The sequence below is a fragment of the Prinia subflava genome, chromosome Z, assembly GCF_021018805.1.
Source record: "Prinia subflava isolate CZ2003 ecotype Zambia chromosome Z, Cam_Psub_1.2, whole genome shotgun sequence".
Lineage (NCBI taxonomy): Eukaryota > Metazoa > Chordata > Aves > Passeriformes > Cisticolidae > Prinia > Prinia subflava.
The window spans coordinates 76,153,492-76,166,481 of NC_086283.1; the positions used below are offsets into that span (position 1 = coordinate 76,153,492).

General features: G+C 44.6%; 1 protein-coding gene across 4 annotated transcripts in view; it reads left to right on the plus strand.

Moving 5' to 3' along the window:
• Positions 1 to 1,377: 1,377 nt before the first annotated feature.
• Positions 1,378 to 12,990, plus strand: part of EPG5 (ectopic P-granules 5 autophagy tethering factor) — a 54,532-nt gene continuing 42,919 nt past the window's right edge. For all 4 annotated transcript variants that reach the window (XM_063421978.1, XM_063421980.1, XM_063421979.1 and 1 more), the window contains exons 1-6: positions 1,378 to 1,485; positions 5,697 to 6,620; positions 8,790 to 9,033; positions 9,858 to 9,994; positions 10,586 to 10,693; positions 11,666 to 11,739. In XM_063421978.1, coding sequence (XP_063278048.1) covers positions 1,438 to 1,485; positions 5,697 to 6,620; positions 8,790 to 9,033; positions 9,858 to 9,994; positions 10,586 to 10,693; positions 11,666 to 11,739 — 1,535 coding nt within the window. In that variant the 5' untranslated portion in view covers positions 1,378 to 1,437. The remainder of the gene's footprint in view (positions 1,486 to 5,696; positions 6,621 to 8,789; positions 9,034 to 9,857; positions 9,995 to 10,585; positions 10,694 to 11,665; positions 11,740 to 12,990) is intronic.

Genomic DNA, 12,990 nt, shown 5'->3' on the forward strand with positions numbered 1-12,990 from the left:
TTCCCATAGATATAACAAATTCCAGGTTACACTAGTAACACAAGGACTTCTCAATCCCTAAGTACAAGGTCCCATGGAGAGAGCAGTGCTTGTTCAAGGCCATTAACTGGACTGTGATGTGTTCTGCAAAGTGCCACTGAGCACTGAGGGGGCTCATCCTCCTGGGCATTGGGAGAAGTGACTCCTGCTCCCTGTGGGGCTTGGGCCCTGCTCTGGCTGCAGCTCCCTAGGGATGGCTGGGTACCAGGACAGAATTCTGAGGGACAGCAGTTGCTGGTCTGGGGCTGAGCCAGCATTCCTGCTGTGCTGGGGCTGTCTCAGGCCCTGGGGCTGACAGAAGTGATCTTGCACTCCCCGTCCTCGCTAGTGAGAGCTTGGCTTCTCGTCCCCCGTTCCCTGTGGCAGAAGCTTGGGCTGGCCCTATAGACAGTTGTTGAGTCCCTACATGGGTCTCTGGTTCGCTATAGACAATCTGTGAGTCCCTCCAGGCAGTCTCTGGGTCCCTATAGCAGTCTGTGTGTCCCTCTGGAGGGTCTGTTTGTCCCTATGGACAATACGTCAGTCCCTATGGATGTTCTGTATGTCCCTGTGGATGATCTCTGGGTCCCTATACTGGACTTCGGTCATCCATGGAGCGTCTGTCAGTCCCTGTGGACAATCTGTGGGTCCCTATGGCTGTTTCTGCGTCTCTACAGCAGACCCCACTCACCTAGGGATGGTCTGTGGGGTCCCCTGGACAGTCTGTGTGCCCATCGACATTTTGAAGGTCCATATGGATGCTCCGTGTGTCCCCATGGATGGTCTGTGGATCCCTATGGATGGTCTGTGTGTCCCCATGGATGGCCTGTGTGACCCATGGACGGTCTTAGGGTCCCCACGGACACTCTGTGTGTCACCAAGGATGGTCTGTGTGCCCCTATGAGGTGTCTGTGTGTCCCCACAGATGCTGTGTGTCCCAACGGAGAGTCTGTGTCCCTATGGAGTGTCTGTGTGTCCCCATGGATGGTCTGTGTGTCCCTATAGAATGTCTGTGTATCCCTACAGAGTATCTGTGTGTCCCTACGGAATGCCTGTCTGTCCCTACGGAGTGTGTGTGCACTTACGGAACGTCTCCCTGCTCCTACACTATCTACTCCCTCTGGCCTTGCCTCTCCCTCAGCCACTCACTCCACCCCCACAGCCTCGGCCCCGCCCCCACCCCAGGTGCGCCCTGTGATTGGCCGGCGCCTCGGGGGCGTGTCCCGGCGCCCATCGCTCCCTGTGATTGGCCGGCGCCTCGGGGGCGTGTCCCGGTGCCCATTGCTCCCTGTGATTGGCCGGCGCCGCGGGGGCGTGTCCCGGTGCCCATTGCTCCCTGTGATTGGCCGGCGCCGCGGGGGCGTGTCCCGGCGCCCGTCGCTGCCCGGCCGGTGCCGCCTCAGCGCGGGCAGCGGGGCCATGGCCGAGGCCGTGCGACCCTCACGCCGCGCCCGCACTCGCCCCAAGGTAACGCGGCAGCGAGGGGCGCGAGGGGCGTCCCCCTCGGGCGGTGGGGGCGAGGGAAGGTGCCGCGTGTGGAGGTGGTCGCGCCAGGCCGTGTTTACATCCGTGTTTGTGCGGCCTCTAATGGTGGAGGGTGGAGAGTGGGGGAGCGTGTGTAGGTGATGTTGTTGTGGGTCTTTTTTTTTGTTTCATTAAAAGATTCCTGCTGCTTCCTGCGCTTCTGCACTCCATATCCATGGATTTGTCGTTTGCCAGGCGGATGAGGGTTGTGATAGGCCTTGTGCTGTAGCAGGATGTAAACAAGCTTTTTATTATGTTTTCCTGCCGCCTTCTCAGGGGTCCTGTGTCCTGTGGGAAGGCTGGGGGAACGTGCAGCAGTGGAACTTACCTGCATTTACAGTGTTTTCGTGTGGTGTGGGGAGACAATCCTGCAGACAGAGTTGGAAGTGTTCACCTGCAGAAGAGACGGCTCCAGGGAGACCGCAGAGCCCCTGCCAGGGCCTAAAGGGGCACCGGGAGAGCTGGAGAGGCACTTGAGACAAGGCATGGAGGGACAGGACACAGGGAATGGCTTCCCACTGCCAGGGGGCACGGACAGATGGGATATTGGGAACAATTCCAGGCTGTGAGGGTGGTGAGGCCCTGACATAGCTTTTCCAGAGCAGCTGTGACTGCCCCTGGATCCCTGACAATGTCCAAGGCCAGGCTGGATGGGGTTTGGGGCAGCGTGGGATAGTGTAAGGTGTCCCTGCCCATGGCAAGAGGGTGGAACGAGATGTTCTTCAAGTTCCTTTCTAACCCAAGTAATTCAGTGATTCTGTGATCCTCCATCTTGTCTGTGTTTGGCTTTGAAATGCTGAGAATGTGATGCCATGTATAACACATGATAGTGCTTCTTCTTCATAAGTTGGTGCTGCAGTTTTTAAGTGTCACTCTTCCTAGGTTTTTATCCTGGTTTGAGTGTGTTCCTTGTTCATGATATCAGCGCTGACAGCTTTTGAAGGCTTTATTTTCTTTACACAGAGTGTTTGTGGCAGTTATCTGAACTACCTCACAAAGTGGAAATGTTTTCCTTGGTTTCTTAACCTCTTTCTTGTTGTCCCTATGGACAACCATATAGAGCAAGGACATTGAAGTCATGACTGTCAAAGCTCTTTGAAAACACTGAATTAATTGACCAATGTTCTGTAAAACCGGGGTTAAATCTAAGTACCAAGTATGGATGTGCTTCCTAAATGGAAGGCAGGTAAAGATTAAAGGGAAAAACAACCCCAGAAGAGTTACTGTGTCATTGTTTTGGTTTTGATTCAGCTCCCTGGAGTGTGCAAGGCAGTCAAACCTTCAAATTGCTGCCTAATAGAATTGGTTCCCTGCAGGAAGGTTGTGAGTCATGGATGACACTGCTATTCATTAAGGACATGTGTGTGGTGACTCTAGTCTTTAGCCATCCCTTCCAGGTGAAGTTCACTGTGAAACAATTTGCTGGAGGTGTCGCATGTGAGAACCCTGAATTCTCCAGTGCTACACATGACCCATTTCTGGTATTTCTGTTTCTATTACTGTGCTCACCTCTGTTAATACCCAGGCGTGCCTGAGGATGCAGATTGCGAGGCAGTCACATTGAGGACTTTTCCATTCCCATGCCACAGAAAAAGCTGTAATCCTTTGAAAAGCTGCAATTCCTGTTGGAGCTGAGAGAAAGGCTGGCTCAGCTGCAGAGCTGCCAAGTGGTGGAATGGAGCCCAGGGCTTTCTGATAATAGTAGCCCCAAAGTTAAACTTGTGCAGCACCAGACTGATTCAAATACAGCAAGGTGGCAAAACCAGTGCACCTGAAAATGGTGAAGAGGCACCCCTGTGTCTGCTTGTTTCTGTATATGGCACTCAGGTTGATGCCTTAGGATTGTAGCTTTTGTGTTTTTCATATATTTGTAATCCTGCAGTTCTTTAGTGTATAACTCTGAACTCCATATACAGTGTTCCCTACTGCTTTTCCACTTTGGTCAGACAAAACAATTCTGCTCTAGGCCTGGGAATCAAGGACACCTCACTGTCTCAGGCCCGGAGAAATGTAAACAAAAGTGAGTTGGGGGCAGCAAGCTTGGGGTAAATTACTTCATTACTTGAAGCTGTAATTGGAAGATTAACCCTCAATATGCAAATGGACCAAACGTATAAAAGTGTGAAAATCCATGACCCGTGGTCCATTTTGGGTGTAGCCCCTGGGGGTGCTTTGTCTGCCCCAAATGTACCTGAAGGCCCTTCAATAAATATAACTGCTTTTTATTCTCTTAATTGTGTCTGGCTTCTGTTTCTAGGTACTCTCAAAAAGGCATCAGGGTTATTCCAGAGATATTTCCTGAAAAGTCTGAAATGTCCTTGGAATTTGACGCTCACTGATGATGTGCAAGGAGAAGAGAGTGGTCAGGCATGAGGCAAGGCTAATGAGCAGGTGCCATTTTCCCATCCCGGGGAGAGTTCCTGGCCAGGTTGGATAGGGCTTGGAGCAGCCTGGTCTAGTGGAAAGTGTCCCTGCCTATGGAAAGGATTGGAATGAGATGGTCTTTAACGTCCCTTCCAACCCAAACCATTCTGGGATTCTTTGATAAGTGGCTTAAGCAGAATTTTCCTCTGTGTTAGTTCAGAATTTGATTTCTCTCATTCTTTCTCAGATGAAATCTCTTTTAATGATTATACCTTTTTTTTTTTCTCTAGGAAAGTGAGAACTGAAAGGCACATCATAAATTTTAAAAGCAGTGGTGTCTGGGAGGGATGCAGGCTGATACTGACAGAAAAGAGGAGTTTATTCTGTAGGAAGACTGTAAGAGTAAACGTTGAGATTGTAGAGGGTAGAGGACCAGCACATGCTTGTGAAGTATAAGGATGAATACACTGTATAAATATGATTTAGTGATTCAATGTCCAGTGGAAATTATTGACTGTGAGGTGATTTTCAGGAGATGCTTATTGTGACAAGTTCCAGCCTAAAGAATTGCACTGATGTATTTTTAGCCTCTCACCTGGAGCTTCAGCTAATGAGTCAGAGCTGTTTTGTGATCAGAATTGTTTACAGGTATTAATACAACAGAAACCAATATGAAAGCGAAGTCAGAGTCATTACTCATTAGCCATATGAGTATAATGATTCATTCAGATACTAGCCATATATTCAAAGTAGCCTTGAGATCAAGGTGAGGTAGTATCTTGATTTAAGTTGTTTTCATTTTGCTTTCTCGTAAGGCAAAACATTCATATGCTTAGTAAAAATATGTGTGATACTGTGAGCAAGGTTCCAAAACTGTTGTAATTTCCCTATTATTATTTTCCCATATTAAAAGCTAGTACTCATTTCACCTGTGTTCATTGTTACGTTATCTGGGTCATCCAAAACTGGAGCACTGTGACCTAACTCCTCAGTTTTGCTCCTAATAAAGTGCTAGGTTTGCACAATCTACAGATTGGCTAACCACTTTGCCATTTTTTAATTTTACAAGTTGGCAAATTATTTACAGGTTATCAAAATCTTAGTGTACTTTTTGGGAGGAGGCTGATCTACACCTTAGATTAGGTTTATGAGAATTATTTACCCTCAAACTATTTGTAATTTTAAATTGATTTACAGTTTTAATGGTACTGTTAAGTTTTTCTACATCTCCAGCGTGTATCGCCTGCTGAAAATAGATATTTCAGTAATTTTTCAGATGTTACCATGGTTTTGGAATGTAGCTAAGGGTTACTTTCCAGACTTGCTTCTTGCTTTGTTTTGAGATTACTGTTTTGAAAATACTTTTCCAGTCACTAAGATATTCTGTAAAATTTAAAATGGATCTGGATCACAGAGTAACATTTTTTTTTTCTCTCAATATGGTGAAATTGAGTAACTATTCTTAGGTGTCAGCGTCCTGTTATGTTGATTATTTTCTGTGTTAATGAAACACCTTGTCCTGTGATATTTATAGATTTTTACTTAGAAATGTTGGAGCCTTGTGTAAGAGCTGACCAAGAAAACACACACTGGTAGACAGTCTTCATAGGGCAGCTAAAGATTAGTTTGGTATATTTGTTCTTATCTTTAGTGTTATGAAAATTAATATCTTTAAAAAGGCTTTTGGAGTCATATTGCTGGCAAATACTACTTTTGGTGTTGATGGGATTTGGAATTCAAGACAGAGAGATTCACTTGGCAGTGACACTGTTAATTTTTTTTTTCTTTAGGAAAAAAAGAAAAGAAGTAGTGAGGAGCCCCAGGTACAAGAGCCTGATGATGTTTTCCTACCTCCTGTGGTAGAAGGGTCTTCTCAAGCCAGGAGGGTGCAAGTGGAACATCCTGGAGAGTTTACGGAAATTCAGCTCAGAGATGAAGTAGACAATAGGAAAACTATCAATGATGTGTCTGACATCCCCCAAAGTAATTCGTCTTCAGCAAATGAAGGGGCTCTGGAGGTGACTCTGGAGCCTCCCAAAGATGCAGAGGAGGTCAAAGGTGATTCTTCCCAGAAGGAATGTGTGGGTGATGTTAAGAGCGAGAAGAATGAGTTGGACAAGCCTCAGAGCCCTGTGGAGGTAGTTGCTAGTGGATCTAGAAATTCTGATTTATTGAGTAGTTCCTTTCAGTCGAGTGCTGCTCCTCCTCTGTTAGTGATGGGCTTTGTACAGGGCAGAAGAGCTGAAAACCGACAAGACTTTAGAGATCCTCTCACCTGCTCTTCAGAGAAGCTTCCTCTCAGCACCTCACAGCGCTCTGACAAATCCAAGTCTCGCGCTCCGCGGCTGGTTTATCCAGACCTGTCCTTGGAGCTGTCCTACGAGAAACCCACCATCATGGCAGTGAAACCCCTGCTGCACCATGAGAGGCTGTACCCAGAGCTCCCTTCCGAGCCAGAGCTGGTGCCATTCACCAGGGAGCAGCTGAAAATCTTTGAGCCCTGTTCGTGGCTGGAGAACGTTGACTCTTATGCCGAGGAATTCGAGAGTGTGGCTCACCAGGACAGGCATGAGTTCTACGAGCTGCTCCTGAACTATATGCGCTGCAGGAAGCAACTGCTGTTGGCTGAGGCAGAGCTGCAGGCCATGACCACAGACTGCCAAAACGTGAAGGGGAGATTATGGACTTTCAAGGAACAACAGAAAACTGTGCAGGTGCTGTTGCTGAAGCTGCTTTTGAACCTAAACTATTCGTAAATTAACTTTACTTGCTGCCAGGTTTATTGTGGTTAAACTGTTTTGTTTTAAAAGAATCACAGCACGTTAAGGCTTGGAGGGGACCTTAAAAATCATCTAATCCTTACCCTGCCTTCCATGGACAGGTACACCTGCCACTGGATCAGGTTGTTCAAGGTCTTATCCAACCTGGCTTTGAGCACTGGTAGGATTGGGGCAACCTTCCTGGGCAACTTGTGCCAGTGTCTCACCACACAGTAAAGATTTCTTATTCCTAATATCTAACCTAAACTTCCCCTTCTTTCAGTTTAATTCCTTTAGTCCTTTTCCTGTCACTACAGTTTCTGATGGAGAATCCCTGTCCAGCCCCTATAGGCCCCTTCTAGATACTGGAAGGTGCTGTGTGGTCTCAACACTGGCTGCTCTCTACACTCCAGGCTGAACAGCCCCAACTTTCTCAGCCTGTCTTCATAAGGAAGGTTCTCCCTAAGTCTTCTTACCAACTTCTTTGCTTCCTCTGGACTTCTTCTGGCTCTAACAGTTCCATGTCCAGAGATTATTGTTTTTGCTTTCTGTCTCTCCACTGACCCCGTGTATTTCAGAATATCATCTTCTTGAGGCTTCAACAGTTTGTTGTTTGATTTTTAACCTCTGACGTGTGCAGGGCAGTGGGATATGTGTTGGTGATTTCTTCTGGGGTCAGAAAGGATGAGCTGTGTACACCCAGTTCTGTCGGTGGTGTCAGATGAAGTTTGTACCACAGCACTCCAGGCAGACAGGGGGTACATGTGGTGGAGTGACTGTAGCTGTGATGTCCCATCTGGCCTGCTGCCAGCTGCCAGTTTCCATTGATGTCACTCCTGCTGTCAGAGTGGCAGATGCTGCAAGGGAGCTCGAATTGTGTTCAGGAGCAGCCCCATAGTTCCAAGGGAGTGTTGGGGCCATCCACATGCAGTAACTTGTTCCATAAGTGTAGCTATGGTTTTTCATACTTCCAGAGTGGGCATGGTGCTCTGTAACATTTTTGTCTGCAAACCAGAGGGGCTTATGGAGCTCTTTGGGGCACACATCAGGAAAGTTTCCCCACAGACTCCTGTGACACTTGCCTTTGGAGCTCAACGTTGCAGTGGGAGTGAATGAAACTGTTCTGATGCTGTTTATAGCCAACACATCATCAGAATTGTCCAAAGATGCTGAACACTTATGCATAGGGTAGATTTTACTGTTTCTGTGAGTGCGGTTCATCAAAGTTGAGGAATTGAACACATCTGAATTCCTTTCTTTTTCTTGGGGAATAACACTGAGCCTCACTGGATTCTAAGATTTGCAGTGATCATTTGCTGTACCAAAAGCAATTTTGGCTTCACTCTTGCATCCTCTAAGGTCATCATAGAGTTGTCTAAGATTGCTACTTGCATTATTTCATCCCAATTCTCTTATTCTACTAATTTAGGAATCCCTGGGGTGCTTTCAAGGTAAGCTTTCAAAGTGTTGATTTTTAGGAATATTTCCTGATTGTATAAAAAATTAACAGGAATGTTATTTATTGTAAGAATAACAAGAATGTTATTTATTGTATTTTTCTTGGGCTGAAGAGTTAGAGATGAAGCAGAGGAAAACTGGTCTGACCTTTAATTTCAGTTTGGGAAAAGGTTAGAGTGCAAGTAATTTCTGAACATTTTAAACATGCAGTGGGGAATTGCTGCAACTACCAGTCCTGGGAGTTTGGGAAATATTTATTTTTTTCCAGTGAATATTTCAGCTTTAAAATAGCAGATCCAAATATATATGGAAGGAAATCTGTAAACTAAGAAGAAGGTGGACTCAGGGTGGGCGTGAGACATATGGCTTTGTTCACATCTCTCAGTGCCGCAGGCAAGTAACTTCTGGCTGTTTCTAAACCTGAGTTACTGAAAGTTTATAAAGTACTTTTTCTTCAGGAGTCAAGGATATGAATCTTCAGTGATCAGTAGCTCTGAAAAGCACATAGGGTATTGCCAAATGTTTGTCTTTTCCATTTATGAAATGTCTCCTTTTATGAAAGCCTTGAAATCTGTTTAGGAGAGGGTTATATCATGATTGATTTCTGTTAGAGTGACCCAACAAAATGTCAGAACTGCTGACATAAAATATTTGCTCTCTTTTCAGGGTGTGTGTGCAGATCAGTGCAAGGTGACAGGTCACCACCGCTACCAGACAGTGGAGCTGAATGAGAGCGTGCTGGGGGAGCTGAAGAAGCTCTTTGAGGCCAAAGCAGAGCACGTGCACCAGACCCTGGCACTGCACTCCTACACTTCGGTGCTGTCCCGTTTGCAAGTGGAGTCCTATGTTTACAGGTTGCTCAGCAGCTCGTCCCTACTGAGATCTGTGGCCCTGCAGCAGCAAGAGCAAGGTGTGTTTACTGGTCTGGACTGCTTCCAGCACGTTGTGTAGCTGCAGTTTTGGAGTCTTGTGGTGAAATTTGTGTACTGAAGGGTTTCTCCTCTGTTACAAAAAACTACTGATCTTACGTAGGGATTGATGAAACTTTTTTCTCACAGGAGAATGTCCAATTCCCTTGACTTTATCACCTGGGCAGTAAAAGTTGAATGCAGGAGTGACTTCTGCTGTCTGAGCTGCAGGCTGACAGTGATTACTGTACAGAAACACTGTGTGGATAGGACACCCAAATTCCCAATCTTTTGTTGTCCAAGGCAATATCTACTGTGGTTCTTTTTCCCAATTCCAAAATGAGCTGGATATTTTTCCTGCTTGACTTCCTCTTGGAAGGCCATTTGAAATCTTAAGCTCTTAAGATTTAGAATTATTTGGTTTTCATCCTAAGTGCTTTGTTTGAGTTTGTGCCAATATAATCTTTTGGCTAAGGTATTTTTCCTCCTCCTGCCCTAGATATTTTTCTTTCTCATTGCTCCTGCCTTAGCACTCCACCTCCCAGATAGTTTATATACATAGCAAATGGTGGTTCTTACAAAGCTGATGTTGAGGAAAAACCTTTTGTGAGAGTAACCATAGCATATTCTTCTTATAATTAGTGTCCAGAGCTTAATTATAAGACTAAACAAAGTACTCTAAGTATTCTTTTCCAACAGATTTAGCAGGCAGCTGTATTGAAATTTCTTGGTATCTGCAGATACAGAGAGCAGTTGCAACTCCAAACCCATTGTTCACGCTGCTACTTCTTGTCAAAGCTTCATTAATTCTCTTTTTAATTTACAGTTTCAAAGCAGTCAGAAAATCTCTCTTCAGACTTGAGCCACTTGAAGGAATGTATCAGTGTCCTTTTCAGCTTCACTCGCAGAGTTATTGAAGATCCTCAGTTTCACAGTGACCTTCTCATGTGGCTGCAGAGACTGGTGAGGGAGTAGACATGAATATACTGATCCAACACACTGGATGAATTTGGGAATAATTTCTGGATGTGTTGCTGTTTTGCTCCCTGTCCAATGGGCAGTGTTGTTTTTTTTTTTTTTTTTTTGGTGGGGTTTGTCCTACTTGACACACAGAGTCTCTTTGCAGATCTTTAGAATTGATTCCCTTTTCTGATAAAATCAAGCAGCATTAGTGAGGACTGACACTTGAGCAGCCATCACTGCTCACAGTGAACTGAATGATACTCACTGTGCTTTTACTTATTTTGAAATTAGAACTGTTCAGACTTGTCATGTTGGAGAAATTTTTGTTCTTGTCCATTTCTAAATAAATTAGATTCTAATGCAGTTGCAGAAAAAATAATTACTTTACGCCAAAGAAAATGGTTTGTGGCTCATAAGGCAAGCAAACAGATTTTAAATATTGTTCTCCTGCAACATGCTCTCAAAATTCAGGTTTGTTAGAAAGTGTGAGGAAAGAAATGAAGAGTGTTACTCTAATTATCAAGACTATAAGGAAATGAACTTCAAAGTTATTTACTTGACTTCAATATACTTCAATATACTTCTTTCTAGGTGTCTGTGCTGCAGAGAATTGGCTGTCCAGGTGACCATCTCTTCCTTTTCAACCACATCCTTCGGTGTCCAGCTGGCATCAGCGAGTGGGCTTGTCCATTTATTCAGGTGTGAATGTTTAATTCTTCACTGTCAGCAGGTTGGAGTGGGAGTGGCATGGATAGGAGAGGAGAGTGTCCTGTGCCTGCTTAATCCCTCATGACCCACACTGCCTTTCCAGGTGTGCAGAATCACGGTGGCAGTGAGGGGTTTGTCAGGGAATACATTTATCCACGTTAGGCCAACCATGTGCAGGTTAACAGGGGAACACACTTTGTCTTGACTGGAGAGATTCCATGAAAGGGAGTCAAGACCTTATGCACCAGGTTTTGGGAGTGTTCTCCAAAAAGTGGAAAGCATATTTAGACTTGAAGCAGCAGCTGTATATAAAGAGTGAAACTGGAGTCAGCTCTGTGATGTGTAAAGGGATCAGGAGGAGCAGATTTTTTTTTCCTACGCATTGAAGTGGGACTGGTTTCCCTGGAAAGTTAATGGACAAAGGAAAGCGTTCACTTTCTCTAGGTCAGAGGGCGTGCGGATATCAAAGACACCAGGGTGTTCTCTCAAAGAACATATTTGCTCTTCTAAGAGGAGAAAACTTTGAAAATCTAGTTACAGGAAGAAGGCTTCAATTACACAAACAGGAAAGGTAAACGGTGCAATAGAAGTATAGAATAGAATAAATTATCTTGGGAGAGACCCTTAATATTACTGAATTCAGTTAACCTGTTGTGGTAGGATTTGTTTTTCCCCTCTGCTCAGTCTCTGAATTACCCCTAGTGCCCAGACCTACATGTGGCACAAAGAGAGAGGCTGTGTTTTTCTGATGTACTTTTTGATCTTCTTTCCCCCACCTGCTTTAATTCTTCTAAGTAATTCTTTTGAACAAGTCACAATATTTTGTCATGGCAATACTTTGTCCAAGGTGTAGGTCTTTTATGGATTCTTTTAAGTCTTAACAAAAAGCTGTGAATTTTTCTGCTAGGAATAATTTGTCCTTTGCTTATTTAGATTTACTTAGACTTTTGCATTTAATTTCAGATCAGAGTCTTGGGTAACCCATCAGGTGTCTTTCATTTTATGCAGTCTCTGGCCTTGCTTATGTCTCCTGTCAAGTAAGTATGAACATGCTTGTATAAATATATTCTGATTATTTAATAGTAGAAAACACAATACACAATTTACTTGCAAAACTCTGAAAGTTCATTGCAGGCAAAGTCATAAACGCAGGCACAAATAGATTCACAGTTTAATTCAAACTCTTTTTACTCATTCATCTTAAAATTCAGCTTTGGCAGTACCTCCTTGTGCTGTACACAGCATGATGCAGCTTTCTTTCAGCTGTGAAATAGCTTGTGACGATTGACAGACCCAAAGGTTTTGTTACTGTGTTACTGTGGCTTCTGAAATATCTCTTGCTTTGCACCATGGTGTGTTTTTCTTACTGTCTTTGCAATAGAATCCCCCAAGTAAAAGTGTTAAGCTGGTGTTCACACTGATTGGACTTCTTGATGTATTTTTCATCCTTTTTTTGAAAATTTTATTTTTAAAATCCAGTACGAATGTGGTGCTTGGAGAAGCTAGTTAATGAAATTAGTCATGAGTGAAAGCAGTTATGTTCTCCAGATAAAATACGTAACTTGCCTCTCCCTCTACCCAAAGAATCAAACTTCTAGAACTTAGGGTTGTCACTGTGATCTTGATAGTTTGGGTCTGAGTTAAGTCGAAGTCTTGTTTATTATAAGGTGTTTTAAAGGGTTTTGTTTTTACATTTCCTTTCTAGAGCTGCGTGGGGAAACCAGTGTATCCTGAGGGAATGTGTGTTACCAGTCCCTTTTGATACTTGTATATGGAACAACGGCCAACTTAATATGTCTGGGGTGCTGTAAATATTGATACCAGAACTCAGAGCCTCTGCAGGGTCTGCTCTTATTGGTAAAAGAGCTGAGGCTTGTCTGTTACAGCTCCTGCAAGTCAGGAACCAGGTTATCCTTGAGTCATTTATAATCACGGGATTCTTTAGGTTGGGAAACACTTTTAAGATCGTGGAGTCCAGTCCTTAACCAGGAACCTCTGTGTCCACTGCTGGACCATGTCTACATCCACAAGCCTTCTGAAGGCTTCCAGAAATGTTGACTCCACCGCTGCCCTAAACAATCTATTGCAGTGCCTGACCAAGTTTCCATGAAAAAATTTTCCCTAATATCTAGCCGAAACCTCCTCTGATGCAGCTTGAAGTTGTTTTCAGTCTTATCTCTTGTAACTTGGGAGCAGAGCCTGCCTCCCCCGGCTGTCCCCTCCTGTCAGGAATTGTGTAGAGCCAGAAGGTCCCCCCTGAGCCTCCTTTTCTCCAGGCTGAGCCTCTT